This window comes from Melanotaenia boesemani, chromosome 15, assembly GCF_017639745.1.
Source record: "Melanotaenia boesemani isolate fMelBoe1 chromosome 15, fMelBoe1.pri, whole genome shotgun sequence".
Lineage (NCBI taxonomy): Eukaryota > Metazoa > Chordata > Actinopteri > Atheriniformes > Melanotaeniidae > Melanotaenia > Melanotaenia boesemani.
In genome coordinates this window covers 12,708,003-12,732,683 of record NC_055696.1, presented here as the reverse complement: position 1 = coordinate 12,732,683, position 24,681 = coordinate 12,708,003, and the positions used below count along the sequence as shown (strand labels likewise).

General features: G+C 40.0%; 4 protein-coding genes across 4 annotated transcripts; all 4 read right to left on the bottom strand.

Moving 5' to 3' along the window:
• Positions 1 to 220: 220 nt before the first annotated feature.
• On the bottom strand, positions 221 to 1,189 carry LOC121654452 (olfactory receptor 1-like). The gene has a single exon (XM_042008605.1). The coding sequence runs from the start codon at positions 1,187 to 1,189 to the stop codon at positions 221 to 223; it is 969 nt and encodes a 322-aa protein (XP_041864539.1).
• A 10,303-nt stretch (positions 1,190 to 11,492) lies between these two features.
• Positions 11,493 to 12,464, bottom strand: LOC121654441 (olfactory receptor 1500-like). The gene has a single exon (XM_042008580.1). The coding sequence runs from the start codon at positions 12,462 to 12,464 to the stop codon at positions 11,493 to 11,495; it is 972 nt and encodes a 323-aa protein (XP_041864514.1).
• Positions 12,465 to 19,594: 7,130 nt separating this feature from the next.
• Positions 19,595 to 20,563, bottom strand: LOC121654453 (olfactory receptor 2AP1-like). The gene has a single exon (XM_042008606.1). The coding sequence runs from the start codon at positions 20,561 to 20,563 to the stop codon at positions 19,595 to 19,597; it is 969 nt and encodes a 322-aa protein (XP_041864540.1).
• A 2,993-nt stretch (positions 20,564 to 23,556) lies between these two features.
• On the bottom strand, positions 23,557 to 24,525 carry LOC121654451 (olfactory receptor 1-like). Its single transcript, XM_042008603.1, has one exon. It carries the CDS (start codon positions 24,523 to 24,525, stop codon positions 23,557 to 23,559), a length of 969 nt encoding a protein of 322 aa, XP_041864537.1.
• Positions 24,526 to 24,681: the final 156 nt, after the last annotated feature.

Sequence of the window (24,681 nt, the reverse complement as noted above, 5' to 3'; positions counted from 1 at the left end):
CAGGTGTTTAGCATGACACAAAAGCTGCTAAAACACATACGTTTTTTAACTGGAGTTTGAGACTAGTTAATAATCTGCTTGGATGTTTGGATAAAATGGACTGCCACAACTTAAAGAGCTGTTCAGATATTAAAAGCATCAACTCTGAAAATGTGGGATCTTCAGTTAAAGCATAACAAATACCAACATAACAGATGATTACTCTAGAGAAAATAAGATTTCACTTTACCAGAATTTTGGATTGCCTCCTCACTTTTAATATTCTCTTCATTGATACTTTGATTTCATGTGTCTGCAGAACATAAATAATTGGATTTAACATAGGAGGTAAGACTGAGGACAAAGACAAATTTATAATCCTGGCATTTGGATCTATTTTTGCACCCATGGCAAAAGTGGTCATTATTGGAATAAAATAGATTGCCACCAATGAAAGATGAGCTGCACAAGTTTTAAGGGCCTTCACTCTTTCTTGAACTGTGGCTACTTTAGCTAAAGCTTTGCCAATGCAAATGTAACTACACACGATAATTATAAGGGGAAGATAAAGAAAAAGAAGGGGCAACAATTGGCGAATGACTTCATTAGGAGTATAATCATTACATGCAAGTCTGTATATCTGGCCATGATCACAGAAGTAGCTGTTAATAACCACAGATTTACAAAAGGAAAGTCTGGTAAGAAGACCTACTGCAGTTAGTAGGGCAATAATAGCAATAATCCAGAAAGAGGCAATCAAAGAGAACATAAATCTGTGGGTCACCTTCACTTGATAGTGCAGAGGATAGATGATGGCTACCAGTCGATCGTAGGAGAGAGCAACCAGATTAAGAGCCTGCATTGAAAGGCAGGTGTAACAGAAAAACAGGAACGTCAAACAGTCATTGTAAGAGATGTTGTAGTGATTAAACAGAAAGATGTCTATCACCTTTGGAACTAGAGCAGAGCTACCTAACAAGTCCACAAAAGCAAGGTTAAAGACAGCAACATATTTAGGAGTTTGTAGGTTACGATCCAGGTAAATTACAACCATTACAGCTGTGTTTCCAAGTACTGAAATTACATAAAGAAGAAAGAGAAAGACATAGTAATACTTCATGTTGGGTATACCAATAAATCCACTTATAATAAAATATTCAGGACGCACAAAGGTGATATTTCTTCCAGAAGCAGAGTTGAAAAATTCCATTGTGTATTGATGGTCAAGCCTATGCTGTCCATGCACTGCTGCTTCACGCTGCAGTATTGCACATCAAGGATATGATTTCATGTGTTGTCAGCTCTTCTCACTCTCATTCTGTCTCAGATCCTGAAGCTCAGATGTGCTTTAACTATTTTCATACCACATTAATGGTGATGTGTGAAATCCCTTGAGTTCATTTGAGGTGTCTAAGCATAGCATTTGTATGGTACATTCTCTTGGAAACATAGTGTCTCAATCACAGTTTTAAGAAGTTGTCTTTTTTAGGTAGAAAAGTATTTCAAAAATCTGTATACATGCAGAACATTTGGTTTCCTTACATTTATTTTATTTAACATTTTCAAAATATATTACAATATTGCAATTTAATGGTAATTGTTTTTTTTTTTGTTTTTTTTGTTAGTCTTTTCGTCAATAAATCAGATGTCATCATGCATGTTACCTAATCATACAGTTCAATGTGAGTTAATTTTTTCGACTCTTGCTACATTGCTATGTATTTACAGAACAGTTGTATTAGCTTTTAGTCATGCTGGACTAAAAACTGTTGAAATGATACAACTAGGCTTTGTAGGCTTTGTTTGTTGTAGGCTTGTAGGCTTTGGTGAAAACTGATCAGAAACAGCGAGAGGGCAGATTATATTACCTCACGAAGACATGGCTCATTGATACTTTTCCTGATCCAGCTGTCAATATACCTGGTTTCACTCTGGTGCAGGAAGTCAGGGAGCCAGAAAAATGTCCAAAGGGAAAAGTGAAGGACTGGTGCTGTTCGTGAACAATAACAGGTGTCATTCCGGTCACATTCCTGTGAAGGAGAGGATTTGCTGTCAGGATGAGAAGTTGCAATCTTACTATGTGCTTACTATCGTCACCGTTATTGTTTACATTCCCTCCACAGCATGTGAAGTCATTTAGGACACAGTAGGAAGAATCCAGTCCCAACGCTCAGATGCACTGATTGTAATTTCGGGAGATTTCAATCATGTGGACATTAGGTCTCATTTAGGAGGCTTTACACAGTAAGTCAACTGTCCCACGAGGCACAACAATACTTTGGATCTTTGTTACATCAATATAAAACATGCTTACAATGTATTGGCCCTGTCCCCACTTGGCAAGTAAGACCACAACTTAATCCACCTCAAGACATCCTACAGACCTTGTGTAGTGAGACTGCCTTCCTCCATGAGGTCTCACAAGAAGTGGACCCCAGAAATCAGCAAAGCTCTGAGGGACTGCTTACAGTTCACTGACTGGAACATGCAACTGGACACTCACAGGTCTGACAACACTGATGGGGTGGTGGACTGTCATATTGTTGTGCTTGGACCTCTGATGTGAGTTATACTCTGTGTGTGGAAAATATTTCACACAACAAGGAACCTACAGAACTCTGGATGGTAACTATAGAACATACAGCCATCTACTTTAACATCTATAATTGCTGTTGTGTTGGGTTGTGGGCTCTGGCTCCACACAGAACAGCAAGCTAGCCTGTCAATGTAATGAGCCGTGAGTACCTTTCAACATCCAACTAAAAACTGCTGATCTTCAGTGAGGAGACCTCTCTAACATGAGATGTTAGCGAGGTCACTACACAATCAAAATGCTATATTTGGTAAAATGTAGGGAATGGAGGAGGGCCAGACTTAGTTACTGTGATCTGCCTTACAGTATATAAATTTTTGCAAGGATGTGGTGGCCCCTGTCAAAACAGTTAAATGCTTTTCAAATAATAAGCCCTGGATCACAAGCAGCATCTCCAGGATCGGGTCTGCCCAACATGACTTGACAAAGGGCATGAGGTGGGGCATAAACACCAGAAGTAGACCCTCTGCCACTGCTGAGGTGGCATTTCTGTGCATGTCACAGCAGAACAGATAAGAATCTGACTATTTTCTTAATGATGTCAAGGAAATCTAGAAGGACTTTTCTTGGCTGTTCAAACAGCAGTGGGAAACTTTAATTGTGCAACAGAAAGTAAATGCAAAGAGCGCATCTCCACCCACGACACATGGACCTTTAATTGATGAAGATTGCTGCTGTGTTCACATCGGAGTGGAAACATCAGACATAAAGAGAGCAGAGGAGAAATGACACGCTGTTATGGTAGAGTAAACACTGGATTTCACTTCCAACAACAACAACACAGTAACTTTAGGGGAAAAGTTGTCAGTCTGTCATTAAACGTATTCATGTTGACGTCCAGCTTAACGTGACACAACAGGTAATATTAGTTATGCTAATTAATGCTGCTATTAGGCTAAGAGACAAGTGGCTGTTGTGTTGCTGATAATAAATGACTAAGGTGTCGTCCACACGACGCCAATTTTCAGTGAAACTGCAAAAGTATTTTAGCAATCCACCCTTTTATCCCCACAAAGCAAGGGATTAACCTCCATGAAACCGATCATGTCTGAAACCAGGTACCAAGATGGATAAGTTTGAAAACTCCACCGTCTGCGGTACAGTGAGGATAACTGCTACCGCACCACTAGAGGATATGACGTCAATGTGACGAACACGCGCCAAACACAACATCAATAATGGTGTCCGTGACCAACGGTGCTGCTCCAGACAGTCCTGGCTTGTGTATAGCTTTATGCGCTACTGTACCATCAACAGCGGAAGCAAACAGATGTCATTATCTGCGCACGCGCTACGTCTTGTTCTAGCTCTGGAGTGTTACTCTTTAATCATCGTAGCGCCCCCCACAGCCCTGTAGTATGTACTACAGTGGTTTCATGTGGTTGTTGAAGGTTTTCTCTAGTTGATGCCACCGTTTTCACACCTGAACCGGCTTCGGTGCCATGTGGACATAGTCTAATTTGGGAGATATTGTGAAATGTAATGTTATTTGCTTACATCAGGACAAGGTTGTCCAGGTCAACACAATACAAAGAATTTACAATACCACATCTGATTTCTAAATAACATGGCAATTATTTTGACCTCTCATTTGTCACGGTTCTGCTGCTTATCCTTCTCTATCTGAGCTTTAGGTGGGGCTGTCAAGGTTTCTGTGAGTCTGGGGCGGAGTCCGGTCTGCTCCTTCCTCCGCAGCTGTATTCCATCAACCTTCATAATCCTCGTCGTCACCGGTGGGTGCGGGGTTCTTTCTTGTACAGAAGAAGGATAAAGGCCTCAGACCATGCATTGACTATCGGGGCCTTAACAAAATCAATCTTAAGAATAAGTATCCACTGCCACTCCTCACCTCTGCATTCGAGCCCATTCAGGGGGCGACCATTTTCAACAAGCTAGATCTCCGCAACGCCTATCATTTAGTGAGGATCTGTGAGGGTGACGAATGGAAGACGGCATTTAACACACCTCTTGGTCATTTTGAATACTTGGTTATGCCTTTCAGTCTCACTAACTCTCCGGCAGTGTTCCAGGCCCTCATTAATGATGTACTGAGAGATTATTTGAACCAGTTTGTTTTTGTGTATTTACATGATATCCTGATCTACTCCAAGACACCTGAGGAACACAGTCAGCACGTTCAGATGGTTTTACAGAGACTGCTTGAGAACCGGCTGTATGTTAAGGCAGAAAAGTGTGGGTTCCACGCTGCCTCAGTAACCTTTCTCTGTCATGTTTTCCAGGGCGGGCAGGTGAAGACGGATCCAGCCAAGATAAGGGCAGTGGTGGATTGGCCGGTCCCCACCAACAGCTCCCCACGCAAGCAGCTCCAGAGATTCTTAGGATTTGCCAATTTCTACCGTAGATTTATTCGCAACTACAGCGTGATTGCTTCACCCCTGACAAAACTAACTTCTGTGAAAATTCCCTTTAGCTGGAACCCCGACACCGACCAAGCTTTCCAGCGACTGAAGGAAAGATTCACCATGGCACCTGTCCTTATTCAGCCAGACCCTGATCGGCAATTCATTCTGGAGGCGGATGCCTCCGACTCAGGGGTAGGGGCAGTACTGTCTCAGAGATCAGAGGGTGAAGGTAAGCTGCATCCATGCGCCTTTTTCCCCAGACGTTTGTCAGCAGCTGAGCAGAATTACGATGTGGGTAATCGGGAATTATTGGCTATAAAATTAGCACTGGAGGAATGGAGACACTGGTTGGAGGGAGCCAATCACGCATTCATTGTTTGGACCGACCACAAGAACCTCACCTATCTCCAGCATGCTAAAAGATTAAACTCACGTCAGGCTCGTTGGTCCTTGTTTTTTGAACGGTTTAACTTCTCTGTCACCTACCGCCCAGGTTCTCGCAATACCAAGCCTGATGCCCTTTCCCGTCTCTACACTTCTGATGAGAAATCAGAGACTCCTAGTTGGATCCTTCCTTCAGCCAGGTGGGGTTTCCTGGCAGATCGAGGAGCTCATCATTCAGTTGCTGATCACTGACCCCGATCCTGGCGACGGGCCCTCGGGCCGCCAATATGTGCCTACTGCAGCCCGTTCAGCAGTACTCCATTGGGCCCATACAGCACGCTTTTAGAATAGAATAGAATAGAAATACTTTATTAATCCCTTCGGAGAGCCCTCAGGGAAATTTGGGTGCCAGCAGCAATACAACACCAACAGTAAAGCAGGACAAGCACAAGACACAATATATACAGGTACAAAGCAAATAGAGGCAAATAGAATGCAATAAATATAACAATAATAACAATAAGATAAGTTAAATAAAACAATATAAACAAGCATTGCACACAGTAGAGGTGTTACAGATTCCCAGTTCACTATTGCACGTATAATTTATTGCAACTGTTTGTATGGGTTATTGTGCATGTGTTGTATCAGGCGGACTGCACCCACCCCACGATGGCTGTGTCATCTGCAAACTTCTGGATGTGACACAGCTCTGAGTTGTAACAGAAGTCTGAGGTGTAGAGTGTGAAGAGGAGGGGGGCCAGCACGGTCCCCTGGGGTGCTCCTGTGCTGCTAATAACAGTGTCAGAAATGATGTCCTTTAGCCTGACTTACTACGGTCTCTCTGTGAGGTAGTTACCAATCCAGGACACCAAGCAGGGGTCCACCTGCATCTCCCTCAGTTTGTCCAGAAGCATCAGGGGCTGGAATATGTTGAAGGCACTTGAAAAATCCAAGAAGAGGATCCTCACTGCGCCCCTCCCCTTATCCAGATGAACTTGGACACGGTGTAGGAGGTAGAGAATAGCATCCTCCACACCCACTCCTGCATGATAGGCAAACTGTAGGGGGTCCTGGGCCTGTTGCACTTGGCTTGAGGAGATTGAGGATGAGCTGCTCCATCGTCTTCATCAGCTGGGATGTAAGTGCCACCAGTCTGTAATCGTTCAGCTCACCAGGACGGTTTTTCTTTGGAACTGGAACAATACAGGATGTTTTCCACAGGGTAGGCATTTTCCCCAGCTGTAGAGTGTGGTTGAAGACAAGCTGGAGTGGTTCCCCCAGTTCAGCAGCACAGGTCCTAAGCAGACCAGGAGGCACTCCGTCAGGGCCTGCTGCTTTCCATGGGTGGAGCTTCCTCAGTTCTCCCCTCATCTGTTCTGCTGTTATGTGTGGAGGGTGTTGAGATGGGGGGAGGGGTAAAGGTTGGCAGGGGGGCTGCACAGGGGATGAAGTCAGGGATGTTGTGTACTGCAGTGGGGGAGGGGGGACCGTGGGCTGGTCAAAGCGTTTAAAGAAGATGTTCAGCCTGTTTGCTTCTTCCACTGTCCCCCCCCGCTGTTATGGCCTTTGATCTGAAGCCTGTGATGGTGTTGACTCCATCCCAGACCTCCTTCATATGGCTCTCACTCAGTTTATCCTCTACCTTCCTTCTGTAGGTGTCCCTTGCCACCTTCAGGCATTGTTTCACCTCCTGCTGTGCTAATTGCATTGCCTCCCTGTCATGGTTCATGAAAGCCACCTTCTTCCTGTTGAGGGCAGCTTTGACATCTTGTGTTATCCAAGGTTTGTTATTTGGATAACAACGGACAGTCTTATTGGGGGAGACTACGTCCAGCGAGAAGTTGATGTAGTCAGTCAGACAGTGAGTCTGCTCCTCTATTTCCTCACCATGTTGTCTCAGCAGTACATCCCAATCAGTGATGTCAAAGCAGTTTTTCCTGTCATCCAGGGATTCATCGGACCTGCGCTCTGCTGCAGCGCCATTTTTGGTGGCCCTCCCTGGTGTCTGACGTCAGGGAGTATGTGTCAGCCTGCGCCACCTGTTCTCGGCATAAGAGTGGCAACCGACCACAATCAGGTCTTCTGCAGCCCCTGGAGGTGCCTCCCAGGCCGTGGTCCCACATAGCTCTGGACTTTATTACGGGCCTGCCTCCATCGCAAGGTAATACTGTTATTCTCACTGTAGTGGATCGCTTTTCTAAAGCAGCTCATTTTATTCCCCTCAGTAAGCTTCCATCATCTACAGAGACTACAGACCTCTTGGTTGACCATGTCTTCCGCCTACATGGTATACATTCAGAAATAGTATCGGATCGAGGACCACAGTTCGTCTCGCAGGTATGGAAGTCTTTCTGTTCTGCCTTGGGCGCCAAGGTCTCGCTGTCCCCTGGTTATCATCCCCAGTCCAATGGACAGACGGAGCGTCTGAATCAAGAGCTGGAAGCTGCCCTCCGTTGTGTGGCGTCAGACAGTCGCTGCCTGGAGTCGGCATCTGGCATGGATAGAGTACGCTCACAACACCCTTACCACCTCAGCCACTGGCCGTTCACTGTTCGAGGCTTCCCTGGGTTATCAGCCTCCCCTGTTTCCCGAGGAGGAGAGGGAGCTCGCTGTTCCCTCGGTTCAGCACCATCTCCAGCGGGTCCGGCGTGTTTGGGTTCGGACTCGCGCGGCTCTGCAACGCACAGCTGAACACAACCGCCGTCTGGCCGATTGACGCCACGTCCCAGCTGTATTCCATCAACCTTCATCAAGCCTCCCTTTATAAGGACTGCAGGAGCAACTAGACCTCTCCAGATTATTCTCACTGTTACCGTGGTAAATCAGGCCGCTACTAGTATTGCCATTGTTCCAGTCTAGTACACTCATCTTTGCCTTGCCTTTTCCCCTCCTCTCCAGCATTGTCGCAGCTCCAGCATTCCAGTACATCTGACCTCCAGTCTTCCTCCTCCGATCACCAGCTCGTTACCTTGCCTACCTGCTTGCTTGCCCTACCACCCTTCAGCTCGGGATCAGCAGCAGCAACCTCCTCCTCCAGTCTGGATTTTCATTTGGATATAGTAAGCCGCTCACCAAGCTTGGAAAAACAGGATATTGTTGTTTAGGACTGCCACTCACCATTCTCCTCTCCTCCCAGAGATCCAGAACCTCTCCAGCTCGGACAACCCAGAACCCCTGTATTCAATAAACTTGTTCTATTTTCGACAGTTATTAAGTCTGCTATTTGGGTCCTGCTTCACCTCACTCCGACGGCTGAACCCAGCCGTGACATCTTTCTCTGTGAAGGATGTATTTGATAGTTGATTGTTTTCTTTAAAGCAAACCAATAAATCCAGCTTTAAAAGAATTCAGTATAGAACAGAGGATTGTTTAATCCATAATAAACACAAAATCATGAACAAAATGTTTTTGTCATTACATTTGTTTTTAATCTCATTCTCATCTTCAGAGGTCACTCCTGCGTTCTCATGTCACATTTGGACACCAGTTGGTGGCAGTAATGCAATGCTACAAAATTATTTGCAACTGCCGAACACACTCACACAGTCTTTCTTCAAAAGTTCTCTCCATCTCCACAATTGTTGTCCATGTCGTCATCTTTCTCTTCCTTCTCTTGTTCCTCCTCTTCTGTAGTTTCTTCCTTTTGCTGGTCACAGGTTTGTTATACTGCTCAACACTGACCCCGTGGTTTCAGATGGTATTTTTCTTTTTGTTGCATCAATTGACGAATGCACCAAAATGCATGTTAACGACACAGGAAACAGACAAAGGTGTCCGTCTGTCTGTATATCCGTCTTCTGTGTCAAGCATTAATGAGCCTAGTGTTCTCTGTCTGGATTCTTTGCTATGGGGAGATAGGGATCATTTTACCATTAGAGCCTATAACTCTAAAATTAATGCCAACAATCATTGGCAAAAAACAAAGAAAAAAAAAACATTTACGATAGTTTGGCAGAGGTTTGTGCTCTTTGAGTGCTTCTGGTTTTACAATGTTTCACAAAACACTTATAAAACTTATATAAGAAAATATTTCCTCTTTACCTGTTTTAGTTTTAATAAGAAAATGCCATGATAGTGAGGGTGTGTTCAAGGTACCTTGAAAACACAGGTAAAGAAGAGATAAACTATGTAATAATCGATGTAACAATGGGTTTTACTGATGCGAACATGCTGAGAAAGATACATGGTGCATTTAGCCAGCTCTATATGTCAGTCCAGATTTCCATGCTGATGTCCATGTTGGCAGATTTGAGGTAATTAGGACTTGGCACCTCATTAATGGTGGCACCGCAATATAGCACCACACACAAAATAAATCTTTATCAGAAGAGAAACTTGTATAATGTAGACATTCATTCGTCACAGACTGACATATTTGAAATGTTTATTTCTTTTAATATTGATGATTATAACTGACATCTATAAAAAAACAAAAACAAATTGGGTATCTCAGAAAATGTGAATATTGTGGAAAGGTTAATAATTAAAAACACCTGATGCCACACTCTACTTTATGGGATATTGTGAAGAGGAAGATGTGATACACCAGACCCAACAATACAGAAGAACTGAAGGCCACTATCAGAGCAACGTGGGCTCTTATAACACCTGAGCAGTGCCACAGACTGATCGACTCCATGCCACGCCACATTGCTGCAGTAATTCAGGCAAAAGGCCCCAACTGAATATTGAGTGCTGTACATGCTCATACTTTTCATGTTAATACTTTTCAGTTGGCCAGTATTTCTAGAAATCCTTTTTTTGTAGTGGTCTTAAAATCCTAATTTTCTGGGATATTGAATTTGGGATTTTAATTAGTTGTCAGTTATAATTATTAAAATAAAAAAAAATAAACATTTGATATATGTCAGTCTTTGAGGAATGAATGTCTACATTATACAAGTTTTGCTTTTTGAAGGGATTTACTGAAATAAATCAACTTTTTCATGATATTCTAATTTTATGATGAGCATCTCTGCATGTGTGTGTGGTGTGTGTGTGTGTGTATTTATATATATATATATATATATATATATATATATATATATATATATATATATATATATATATATATATATATATACAAAATTTAATTCAAACAAAGAAAATTTAATCAAACAACAGAATAGTAATAAACAAACAAATAAACAGTTATTGTGACTCCTGAAACTGTTTAAGTAGCTGTGTTACCTACATTTACAATTCTTTTGAAATCTCTGGTGTTCAGAATGTATCTCAAGAGACAAACTTCAGGGACTCTAAAATAAAACATTATTTTAGAGGGTACGTTAGGTGCTTGGAATGTCTGTTAATGAGGATCACTTCTCCCTTTCATCTCTCCCCTTCCTACAGGTAGCTATTCCATATCCTGTAACCTCTTGTGGCAATCAACCCTTTAGGCTCCAGGATTTTCCAAGGAAGTTTATTTTTATGTAAAAAAGTCAAAACAATGTTCCTTGGAAGTGGTTAAGGATGAAGGTATTTTAGTTTATGATGGGAGTAGGTTTATTAATCTCTTTCACATATTGAATGAGAATTGGCAAATAGCTGAGAAATGACTTCATCAACAGTGCAAAAATGTTGTGCGTGTGATTTTCTCTGTAATCTGCTCCATATCACTGACAATAAGCGCACCCTCATCATGACAGGAGGGTGGCTTTCAAACTTAATCTTCCTGATAAACTTTGTGAAAAGATGAAATTTTGAATTATTTCCAAAAAGGCTGCAATTATAAATAACTAATTATAAATTAAGGCCACAGGTTCAAGCTCCTCGAGCTTCAATTAGAAGCGCTTGTAAAATATTAAAAATATTTATTTTATTTTAACAATTGCCCAGACAAAGAAAATTATGTCTTCATACAGTAAATGTTAACAATAAATCAGTGCAATGGCATAAAGTGAAGATGCAGTGTGACAACTTATTTTATCCTGCAGCATCAGGTGTTGAGCATGACACAAAAGCTGCTAAAACACATACGTTTTTTAACCGGAGTTTGAGACTAGTGAATAATCTGCTTGGATGTTTTGGATAAAATGGACTGCCACAACTTAAGAGCTGTTCACATATTAAAAGCATCAACAAAAATGTGAGATCTTCAGTTAAAGCATAACAAATACCAGCATGACAGATTATTACTCTAGAGAAAATAAGATGGGCTTCCTCTGATCTCACTTTACCAGAATTTTGGATTGCCTCCTAAATTTTAATATTCTCTTCATTGATACTTTGATTTCATGTGTCTGCAGAACATAAATAATTGGATTTAACATAGGAGGTATGACTGAGGTCAAAGACAAATTTATAATCCTGGCATTTGGATCTATTCCTGCACCCATGACAAATGTGGTCATTATTGGAATAAAATAGATTGCCACCAATGAAAGATGAGCTGTACAAGTTTTAAGGGCCTTCACTCTTTCTTGAACTGTGGCTACTTTAGCTAAAGCTTTGCCAATGCAAATGTAACTACACACGATAATTATAGGGGGAAGATAAAGAATAAGAATGGGCAACACTTCACCAATGATATCATTAGGTGTATAGTCATTGCATGCAAGTCTGTATATCTGGCCATGATCACAGAAGTAGCTGTTAATAACCACAGAAGATTTACAAAAGGAAAGTCTTGTGAGAAGACCAACTGCAGCAAGTGTAGAGATTATCCCAATAATCCAGAAAGAGGCAATCAAAGAGAACATAAATTTGTGGGTCACCTTCACTTGATAGTGCAGAGGATAGATGATGGCTACCAGTCGATCATAGGAGAGAGCAACCAGATTAAGAGACTGCATTGAAAGGCAAGTGTAACAGAAAAACAGGAACGTCAAACAGTCATTGTAAGAGATGTTGTAATGATTAAACAAAAAGATATCTATCACTTTTGGAACTAGAGCAGAGCTACCTAACAAGTCCACAAATGCAAGGTTAAAGACAGCAACATATTTAGGAGTTTGTAGGTTATGATCCAGACAAATTAAAGCCATTACAGCTGTGTTTCCAAGTACTGAAATTACATAAAGAAAAAAGAGAAAGACATAGTAATACTTCATGTTGGGTATACCAATAAATCCACTTATAATAAAATATGCAGGACGCACAAAGGTGATATTTCTTCCAGAAGCAGAGTTGAAAAAGTCCATTGTGTATTGATGGTCAAGCCGATGCTGTCCATGCACTGCTGGTACAAATAGCAATATTGCACATCTAAGCTGAAATATATTTGTTGTCAGCTCTTATCTCTCTCAGTCTCTCTCAAATAATGACGCTCTGATAGGCTTCAGTATTTTTTATGTCTTAGTCATTGTAATATGTCAGATCCCTTGAGTGTACTGTATTGGAAACAGATCTCTAACGTGCAATGGAAAAGTATGTCAAAAACCTGTTGACAAGCAGAACATTTAGTTTTTCACATCAAAACATTCTTTTAGAATTCAGATTACTGATTTTCATGTTGCAATTTTGTAATTTAATTATTGCCTAAATGTGTTGCTTATTTCTTCTTTACATGAAATAAAAATGTGTTTCCCTCGCTATGTTTATTGATTTGGTACATTTTAATATTGTTTTTGCTATTCTAAAACAGAAATGATATAATATTCAACTGATATTGAAAGGGAGAAGCTATTACGTTTAATTTGACCTGAGTATTTCCATCCTGTGATCATCTACTGGCATACTCTCTGGGACTCCCATGATACAAAAAGCTATGAGCGACAGAGGAGCCACTGCTGTTATTAAACATACTTTCACTATTCAGTGATTACATGGATGTTACTGTCACCCATCCCTATCAAGACCCTTTGGTTTCTGACTTGTGAAATGAGGGAGAGCAGTTCATCTTTTCACCGCTCAATGTCATCGCATTGCAACATAGCTTATTCACTCTCTCTTCAATCTGAGGTGGATGGCTGCACAGCGGTGTGGTGGTAAGGACTGCGGCCTCACAGCAAGAAAGCTGCTGGGATCCAGCCTCAGCAGGAAGGTTTATGTTGAGTTTGCATGCTCTCCCCATGTCTCCAGTTTCCTCTTCTGTCCAAAGAAATGCATGCTAGGTTATCTGGTCACTCAAAATTCTTCCTTAGAGTGAATGTGAGTGTATATGGTTGTTTGTCTCTCTCTGTATTGGCCCTGTGATAGCCTTGCAAACTGCCCAGGGTTTACCCTGCTTCTTGTTTGCAACCCTGAATTACTGCTGAAACTAAGCAGTATAGAAAATGGACGGATGTATATTTCCAAATTCATTGACTGCAAATCTTACATTTGTTTATAACTTAACATATACAAGTCTCTCTTTTAATTAATTCATTAAATTGTTTCTTAAATATTTATGTAATCTCTAAAATCTACTAACAGCATTTCCAGTATATTTAGTACATGCAGTTATTTAAGAACATGAGAGATATGGATGGACTCTATGTGTGCTTAGTGTGTGTGTGTGTTTTTTTTTTTTTTTTTTTATAAATTGTTCAAACTTGTGTGTGATGGCTTGTGTTTTTAACTCTCAAAAATCATTTTCATGTAAAGCACTTTGTGCTACTTGTACGAAAATAAATATACACATTTAATTTGATTTGAACGTTTCTACAGATCAAAGCTCTGTGGAATTAATTTTAATCAAAACACTGATAACATTTTCATACTTGTTCATATTCATATGAAACCATCACATTGTCAGAAGAGTCGTGGACATGAGGACCCAAGTGCGGGCTGATGAGGCGGGAGGCAGACCGATGAAGTTAAAGGTTTTAATAAAGTAGAACTTAACTTACAGAAAATAAGACTTGGGTAGCAAAAACATGGACATGGCATGGACATACTAAACTAACAGCAGAAACAGAAACCAGAGGTCAAGGGAGGAACTGAAACCCATGCCTTAAATACACTGAGGAACAAGATAGAGGTGAGGTGAATGAGCAAATTAGACCAGGTGAATTAATGAGCAGAAACCAAAAAACACAGAACATGACCCTAAATACAAGAAAATACAAGAAACCAAGATCAAACCAAAACCATGACAAAGACCAAACACAAGAAGCCAGAACAGAAACCAGGCCCAAGCAAACACTCCAGGCAACAAAGTTCAGGAGGGTGGCTCAGAGGCCACGCAGACAGCAGGTTTGGCCCTGGAGGGTGGCTGGGAATTTGTGCAGACAGGAGCTGGATCTCTAGAAGGTGGCCAGAAGGCCACACAGAAAGGAGTTGGATCTCTGGAGGGTCGGCCGGGAGGCCACACAGATAGGAGCTGTAGATATTTTGTGAACTTTTGAAGAAATGTGCAAATGGTTAGGGCATGTTGGGAACAACTTTATAGTGATGCATTACTGCTGCCTTAAGGTATCTGAAACTGATGATGGATTGCGGGAGTGAACTCTGAACTTAGCAATGCCACTAGTGGAGGAACTGGCCTAACACCCATGGCAATGCAAAACCTGCATGGAAGTATGTGGATGATGACACATGGCAATGTTTAAAACGGGCAAAACTATTAACCAACGTAAGGTAACATAAAGGGGCCGTGTTGTAGAAAAATTAATTACCAAGAGTCAGGAATGAGTAAAGTATAACAAAATTTAATAAAGGGAAATAATCAGTGTGAATATATTTAATAAATGAATGAATAAAGGAATGAATAATGAAAGGAAATTATTACAGGTGTGATTATAATACACTGTTAAAAAAATAAAGGCAATACTTAAATAACACAATGTAACTCCAAGTCAATCACACATCTGGGAAATCAAACTGTCCACTTAGGAAGCAATACTAATTGACAATCAATTTCACATGCAAATGGAATAGATAACAGGTGGAAATTATAGGCAATCAGCAAGACACCCCCAATAAAGGAGTGGTTCTGCAGGTGGTGACCACAGACCACTTCTAAGTTCCTGCTTTCTGGCTGATGTTTTGGTCACTTTTGAATGCTGGCGGTGCTTTCACTCTAGTGGTAGCATGAGATGGAGTCTACAACCCACACAAGTGGCTTAGGTAGTGCAGCTCATCCAGGATGGCACATCAATGTGAGCTGTGGCAAGAAGGTTTGCTGTGTCTGTCAATGTAGTGTCCAGAGCATGGAGGCGCTACCAGGAGACAGGCCTGTACATCAGGAGATGTGGAGGAGGCCGTAGGAGGGCAACAACCCAGCAGCAGGACCGCTACCTCTGCCTTTGTGCAAGGAGGAACAGGAGAAGCACTGCCAGAGCCCTGCAAAATGACATCCAGCAGGCCATAAATGTGCATGTGTCTGCTCAAACGGTCAGAAACAGACTCCATGATGGTGGTATGAGTGCCCAATGTCCACAGGTGGGGGGTTGTGCTTACAGCCCAACACTGTGCAGGACATTTGGCATTTGCCAGAGAACACCAAGATTGGCAAATTCGCCACCGGCGCCCTGTGCTCTTCACAGATGAAAGCAGGTTCACACTGAGCACATGTGACAGATGTGAAAGAGTCTGGAGATGCCGTGGAGAACGTTCTGCTGCCTGCAACATCCTCCAGCATGACTGGTTTGGCAGTGGGTCAGTAATGGTGTGGGGTGACATTTCTTTGGGGGGGGACACAGACCTCCATGTGCTCACCAGAGGTAGCCTGACTGTCATTAGGTACCGAGATGAGATCCTCAGACTGCTTGTGAGACCATATGCTGATGCGGTTGGCCCTGGGTTCCTCCTAATGCAAGACAATGCTAGATCTCATGTGGCTGGAGTGTGTCAGCAGATCCTGCAAGACGAAGGCATTAATGCTATGGACTGGCCCGCCCATTCCCCAGACCTGAATCCAACTGAGCACATCTGGGACATCATGTCTTGCTCCATCCACCAATGCCATGTTGCACCACTGACTGTCCAGGAGTTGGCGGAAGCTTTAGTCTAGGTCTGGGAGGAGATCACTCAGGAGACCATCTGCCACCTCATCAGGAGCATGCCCAGGCATTGTAGGGAGGTCATATGGGCACATGGAGGCCACACACACTACTGAGCCTCATTTTGACTTGTTTAAAGGACATTACATCAAAGCTGGATCAGCCTGTGGTGTGTTTTTCCACTTTAATTTTGAGTGTGTCTCCAAATCCAGACCTCCATGGGTTGATAAATGTGATTTCCATTAATAATTTTTGTGTGATTTTGTTGTCAGCACATTCAACTATGTAAAGAACAAAGTGTTTAATAAGAATATTTCATTCATTCAGATCTAGGGTGTATCATTTTAGTGTTCCCTTTATTTTTTGAGCAGTGTATATAAAACATAATAAGTAAAATTTCTTCCACAGCCATTAAAAGGCTCAACTATTTGTAAAGCTATGGCACATTCAGTCAAAGCATAACAGATAATTTAAGGAATAATTTGGGTTATATCATATTTCACCTTACCATAGTTTTGGGTTGCCTCCTAATTTTTATTATTCACTTAATTGATACTTTGATTTCATGTGTCTGCAGAACATAAATAATTGGATTTAACATTGGAGGAAAGCCTGAGGTCAAAGACAGATTTATAATCCTAGCATTTGGATGTATATTTGCACTCATTGTGAATATAATTAATTCTAGTATGAAATAGATTGCCACTAACGAAAGATGAGCTGTACAACTTTTAAAGGCCTTTGCTCTCTCTTGAAATGTGGCTACTTTAGCTAAAGCCTTGCGGATAAAAAGAAAACTTAATAAAATAATTGCAAAGGGAAGATAGAGAATAATAAGTGGCAACAGATTGCCAAGGACTCGGCTTGGAGTATAATCATTGCATGAAAGTCTGCAATATATTTTCCAGAAGCAGAGTTGATAAAATCCATCATGAATTGATGGCCAAGCCTATGCTGTCCATGCACTGCTGGTACAAATAGCAATATTGCACATCTAAGCTAAAATATATATGTTGTCAGCTCTTATCTCTGTCAGTCTCTCTCAAATAATGAAGCTCTGATAGGCTTCAGCATGTTTTTATGCCTTAGTCATTGTAATGCGTCAGACCCCTTGAGTGTACTGTATTGGAAACAGATTATCTCAGTTTCACAAAGTTGTTCTTGCAATGGAAAAGTACTTTAAAAACCTGTTGATGAGCAGAACATTTCATTTTTCACATTAAAAAATAAAAATTCTTTTAGAAATCAGATTACTGATTCAGATTACTGAGTTTGAATGTTCTCCCCACGTATGCGTGGATTCTCTCCAGGAACTCCAACTTCCTCCCACCATCCAAAGATATGCAGGCTAGGTTAATTGGTCACTCTAAACTATTCCTGTGAGTGAACGTGAGCGAATGGTTATTGTTGTCTCTCTGTGTTGGCCCTGCAATAGACTGGTGACCTGTCCAAGGTGCACCATGCCTCTCGCCTGTTAATTGCTGGGATAGGCTCCAGATAGGCTTGATTAAACGATTTAGAAAATGGATGGATGGATCCTGAGGCGGCCATCTTCCTCATTTTTGTTTGGAGAGCAGTTGGAGCAGTTGAGCTGTGGGTAGGGCGGAATGATTAATTGTTTTTTTGTTTGTTTGTTTGTTTGTTTTTTTTTAATCAAAATCACAATATTAAATGTTGCAATTACCTAATTGCTCACCCATGAAACCAAAAACATCCTACAGCCTCTGTAAGAAAACAGCAGATAATCATCTGGAACACCTGCAAGAAGACAAATTGTGTAAAAACGTGGGACGGGACAGAGACAGGATCAGGATCAGGTCTGCCCAAAGTGACTTGAAAAGGCGCATTTTTTTCTGTTCAACAACAGGTATTTTTGTTGGAAAAAAATAATCCCAGACTTTAAAACAGGAACAACAGACCAACTGAATCGTGGTAGAGTCATTTACTTGCAAGGAGTTCAGTTTTGCACAAAAACCGGCACAAGCAAGCTGTGAACAGTGCACAGCCAAGTGTGAACCGAAAGAGAGCCAAATGTGAACTGAAGATTGCATTATCTTCTTAGTAAGGTCATGTCTAGTTTTTCACATGAGAAAAATGAGTTATGTATCTACTGACAATATATGCACACAGTCACGGCTACAGTGTAAGATTCACAGATTACGATTCACAGAATATGCTTGCAATAGTCTTAAGGAGAGAACAATTATAACTATAAACTACAAACTCTACTGAAAAAAATTACAACTATGAAACTATTAATTTTATTGAACTTTATTTTCTTCTAACAATTTTAATACAGGACTACTAGAAAAAACTGTCAAGATTAAATAAAAGAAAGATGTTTTAAACTTACACTTTTGCTTAGGAAGGTAGATACGCTAACAGACAGAAGTTTAAAGTTGATAAGTGGTTAGGTTCTCAAAGAAGGAACGAACGAAAGAAAGAAAGAATGAAAGAAACAACGAACGAACGAAAGTTATACATAACTGTATCGTAAACATTATTAAACCCTGAAATATTATAATAACAATAATAGCAGCTATACACATATTTTACAGAGAAATTATTTTAAGAAGTTAAAATAAAATTGTTATTTAAATACAGTTGAGTGGTGGGAAGCAATGGGGTGTGATGAGGTGGCAGATAGACAGGGTAATTTGGGAGATATTGTGAAATCTAATGTTATTTGCTTACATCAGGGCAAGGTGGTGACCAAAAAATAAAAATCAATCACATACAGTGTAGGGATGTGAATCTCCACCAATGAGGCTGATTCAAAACACATCTCAATAAGCTGCCAGTGAAACGATAAATTAACGATAAATGAAGCCCCTGCTGATACAATGCAATAATGTCTAAGATGCAGTGAGATTCATTAATGATTTGACAACAATTTGACTTTATACAATGTGATTTGGTTTGATGCAATTTATGATGTGATTTAAAATGATTCAACACAATACAAAGAATTTACAATCCTACATCTGGTTTCTAAATAACATCACAATTACTTCAGCCTCTTGTGGCAATTAACTCTTTAGGTGCCAGGATTTTACAAGTAAGTTGTTCAACTTATCAAGAATTCAAAAGGCTGTCACTTGAAAGTGGTTAAGGATAAAGGTAAAGTTACTTATCTCTTTTGCATATTTAACAAAAATCAGCAAATAGCTGATAAAGTACTTCATCAATAGCAAAAGTGTTTTGCATGTGTTTTCTCTGTTATCTGCTCCATATCACTAACAATAAGTACACCCTGATCATGCCAGGAGGGTGCCTTCCTGATAAACTTTGCACCCCCCCCCCCAAACAAAAGCATCAACTCTGAAAATGTGGGATCTTCAGTTAAAGCATAACAAATACCAACATAACAACAGATGATTACTCTATAAGATGGGCTTCATCCGATCTCACTTTACCAGAATTTTGGATTGCCTCCTAAATTTTAATATTCTCTTCATTGATACTTTGATTTCATGTGTCTGCAGAACATAAATAATTGGATTTAACATAGGAGGTAAGACTGAGGTCAAAGACAAATTTATAATCCTGGCATTTGGATCTATTCCTGCACCCATGGCAAATGTGATCATTATTGGAATAAAAGTGATTGCCACCAAGGAAAGATGAGCTGAACAAGTTTTAAGGGCCTTCACTCTTTCTTGAACTGTGGCTACTTTAGCTAAAGCTTTGCCAATGCAAATGTAACTACACAAGATAATTATAAGGGGAAGATAAAGAATAAGAAAGGTCAACAATCTGCCAATGACATCATTAGGAGTATAATCATTGCATGCAAGTCTGTATATCTGGCCATGATCACAGAAGTAGCTGTTAATAACCACAGATTTACAAAAGGAAAGTCTGGTAAGAAGACCTACTACAGTTAGTAGAGCAATAATAGCAATAATCCAGAAAGAGGCAATCAAAGAGAACATAAATTTGTGGGTCACCTTCACTTGATAGTGCAGAGGATAGATGATGGCTACCAGTCGATCGTAGGAGAGAGCAACCAGATTAAGAGCCTGCATTGAAAGGCAGGTGTAACAGAAAAACAGGAACGTCAAACAGTCATTGTAAGAGATGTTGTAATGATTAAACAGAAAGATGTCTATCACCTTTGGAACTAGAGCAGAGCTACCTAACAAGTCCACAAAAGCAAGGTTAAAGACAGCAACATATTTAGGAGTTTTTAGGTTATGATCCAGGTAAATTACAACCATTACAGCTGTGTTTCCAAGTACTGAAATTACATAAAGAAAAAAGAGAAAGACATAGTAATACTTCATGTTAGGTATACCAATAAATCCACTTATGATAAAATATTCAGGACGCACAAATGTGATATTTCTTCCAGAAGCAGAGCTGAAAAAGTCCATTGTGTATTGATGGTCAAGCCTATGCTGTCCATGCACTGCTGGTACAAATAGCAATATTGCACATCAGATCTGAAATATATCTGTTGTCAGCGTTTATCTCTGTCAGTCTCTCTTAAATAATGAAGCTCTGATAGGCTTCAGCATTTTTTATGTCTTAGTCATTGTAATGTGTCAGATCCCTTGAGTGTACTGTATTGGAAACAGATTATCTCAAACAGTTTCACAAAGTTGTTCTTGCAATGGAAAAGTATTTTAATATAAATAATAATAATAAAGCAGAACATTTATTTTTTTCTTATAAAAAAAAAATCTTTTAGAATTCAGATTACTGAGTTTGAATGTTCTCCCCATGTATGTGTGGGGTTCTCTCCGGGTACTCCAACTTCCTCCCACCATCCAAAGATATGCATGCTAGGTTTATTGGTATTTCTAAACTATTCCTGTGAGTGAATGGTTATTGTTGTCTCTCTGTGTTGGCCCTGCGATAGACTGGCAACCTGTCCAAGGTGTACCATGCCTCTCGCCTGTTAATTGCTGGGCTAGGCTCCAGTTGCCCCTTGACCCTGAACTGGATTAAGCGATTTAGAAAATGGATGGAAGGATCCTGAGGCGGCCATCTTCCTAATTTTTGTTTGGAGAGCAGTTGGAGCAGGTAAGCTGTGGGTAGGGCTACATGTTTTTATTTTTTTTTTTTTGTTGTTGTTGTTTCTTTCCCGCAAAGAAGCGTGATTAATTTACATGTTACACGACACCTGATCCAGGGCTCACGCATGAAACCAAAAACATCCTACGGCCTCTGTATGAAAACAGCAGATAATCATCAGGAACACCTGCAAGAAGACAAATTGTGTAAAAACGTGGGACGGGACAGAGACAGGATCAGGATCAGGTCTGCCCAAAGTGACTTGAAAAGGCGCATTTTTTTCTGTTCAACAACAGGTATTTTTGTTGGAAAAAAATAATCCCAGACTTTCAAACAGGAACAACAGACCAACTGAATCATGGTAGAGTCATTTACTTGCAAGGAGTTCAGTTTAGCACAAAAACCGGCACAAGCAAGCTGTGAACAGTGCACAGCCAAGTGTGAACCGAAAGAGAGCCAAATGTGAACTGAAGATTGCATTATCTTCTTAGTAAGGTCATGTCTAGTTTTTCACATGAGAAAAATGAGTTATGTATCTACTGACAATATATGCACACAGTCACGGCTACAGTGTAAGATTCAAAGATTAAGATTCACAGAATATGCTTGCAATAGTCTTAAGGAGAGAACAATTATAACTATAAACTACAAACTTTACTGAAAAAAATTACAACTATGAAACTATTAATTTTATTGAACTTTATTTTCTTCTAACAATTTTAATACAGGACTACTAGAAAAAACTGTCAAGATTAAATAAAAGAAAGATGTTTTCAACTTACACTTTTGCTTAGGAAGGTAGATACGCTAACAGACAGAAGTTTAAAGTTGATAAGTGGTTAGGTTCTCAAAGAAGGAACGAACGAAAGAAAGAAAGAATGAAAGAATGAAAGAAACAACGAACGAACGAATGAAAGTTATACATAACTGTATCGTAAACATTATTAAACCCTGAAATATTATAATAACAATAATAGCAGCTATACACATATTTTACAGAGAAATTATTTTAAGAAGTTAAAATAAAATTGTTATTTAAATACAGTTGAGTGGTGGGAAGCAATGGGGTGTGATGAGGTGGCAGATAGACAGGGTAATTTGGGAGATATTGTGAAATCTAATGTTATTTGCTTACATCAGGGCAAGGTGGTGACCAAAAAATAAAAATCAATCAATCACATACAGTGTAGGGATGTGAATCTCCACCAATGAGGCTGATTCAAAACACATCTCAATAAGCTGCCAGTGAAACGATAAATTAACGATAAATGAAGCCCCTGCTGATACAATGCAATAATGTCCAAGATGCAGTGAGATTCATTAATGATTTGACAACAATTTGACTTTATACAATGTGATTTGGTTTGATGCAATTTATGATGTGATTTAAAATGATTCAACACAAAGAATTTACAATCCTACATCTGGTTTCTAAATAACATCACAATTACTTCAGCCTCTTGTGGCAATTAACTCTTTAGGTGCCAGGATTTTACAAGTAAGTTGTTCAACTTATCAAGAATTCAAAAGGCTGTCGCTTGAAAGTGGTTGAGGATAAAGATAAAGTTACTCATCTCTTTTGTATATTGAACAAGAATCAGCAAATAGCTGATAAAGTACTTCATCAATAGCAAAAGTGTTTTCACATACAGTGTAGGGATGTCAATTCCCACCACTGAAGCTGATTCAAAACACATCTCAATAAGCTGCCAGTGATACTGTCATGGTTGCTGCTCTGCTGTGCAGCTCTGCAATCAAGTCCATCTGCTCCACCTGCCCTGATTGCTCCCTCTCCTCACCTGCTCCCCACCCTACTTAAACCAGCTTCTCAGGATTTCCCAGCCACTCCTTAACGGACTACATCTGGCCTCTCCCCACCATTCTCCTAGTTTCAATAAACCTTACTCTGTTCAAACCTTTACCCTCTGTGTGTGGCTGGATTCCTGAGTCTTCAGGAGCTAATCATTACAGATATGATAAATTAACAATACAGTAAAGCCCCCTGCTGATACGATACAATACAATTCAACCATGTTCACCAAACAATGAGATTTATTAATGATCTGAATTCATACAATGTGATTTGGTTTGATGCAATTCATAATGTAATTTGAAATTTTCAGCACAATACAAAGAATTTACAATCCTACATCTAGTTTATACATAACATTACAATTACTTTAGCCTCTTGTGGCAATTAAATCTTTAGGCGCCAGGATTATCCAGGGAAGTTCTGCCTCAACTTAAAAGCATCAATTCTGAAAATGTGGGGTCTTCACTTAAAGCATAACAAATACCAACATAACTACAGATGATTACTCTAGAGAAAAACGATGTGATTCCACTGATCTCACTTTACCAGAATCTTTGATTGCCTCCTAAATTTTAATAGTCTCTTCATTGATACTTTGATTTCATGTGTCTGCAGAACATAAATAATTGGATTTAACATAGGAGGTAAGACTGAGGTCAAAGACAGATTTATAATCCTGGCATTTGGATGTATATTTGCGCTCATTGTAAATGTAACTAATACTGGGATGAAATAGATTGCCACTAACGAAAGATGAGCTGTACAAGTTTTAAGGGCCTTCACTCTTTCTTGAACTGTGGCTACTTTAGCTAAAGCTTTGCCAATGCAAATGTAACTACACACGATAATTATAAGGGGAAGATAAAGAATAAGAAAGGTCAACATTCTGCCAATGACATCATTAGGAGTATAATCATTGCATGCAAGTCTGTATATCTGGCCATTATCACAGAAGTAGCTGTTAATAACCACAGATTTACAAAAGGAAAGTCTGGTAAGAAGACCTACTACAGTTAGTAGAGCAATAATAGCAATAATCCAGAAAGAGGCAATCAAAGAGAACATAAATCTGTGGGTCACCTTCACTTGATAGTGCAGAGGATAGATGATGGCTACCAGTCGATCGTAGGAGAGAGCAACCAGATTAAGAGCCTGCATTGAAAGGCAGGTGTAACAGAAAAACAGGAACGTCAAACAGTCATTGTAAGAGATGTTGTAGTGATTAAACAGAAAGATATCTATCACCTTTGGAACTAGAGCAGAGCTACCTAACAAGTCCACAAATGCAAGGTTAAAGACAGCAACATATTTAGGAGTTTTTAGGTTATGATCCAGGTAAATTACAACCATTACTGCTGTGTTTCCAAGTACTGAAATTACATAAAGAAAAAAGAGAAAGACATAGTAATACTTCATGTTAGGTATACCAATAAATCCACTTATAATAAAATATTCAGGACGCACAAATGTGATATTTCTTCCAGAAGCAGAGTTGAAAAAGTCCATTGTGTATTGATGGTCAAGCCTATGCTGTCCATGCACTGCTGGTACAAATAGCAATATTGCACATCAGATCTGAAATATATCTGTTGTCAGCGTTTATCTCTGTCAGTCTCTCTCAAATAATGAAGCTCTGATAGGCTTCAGCATTTTTTATGCCTT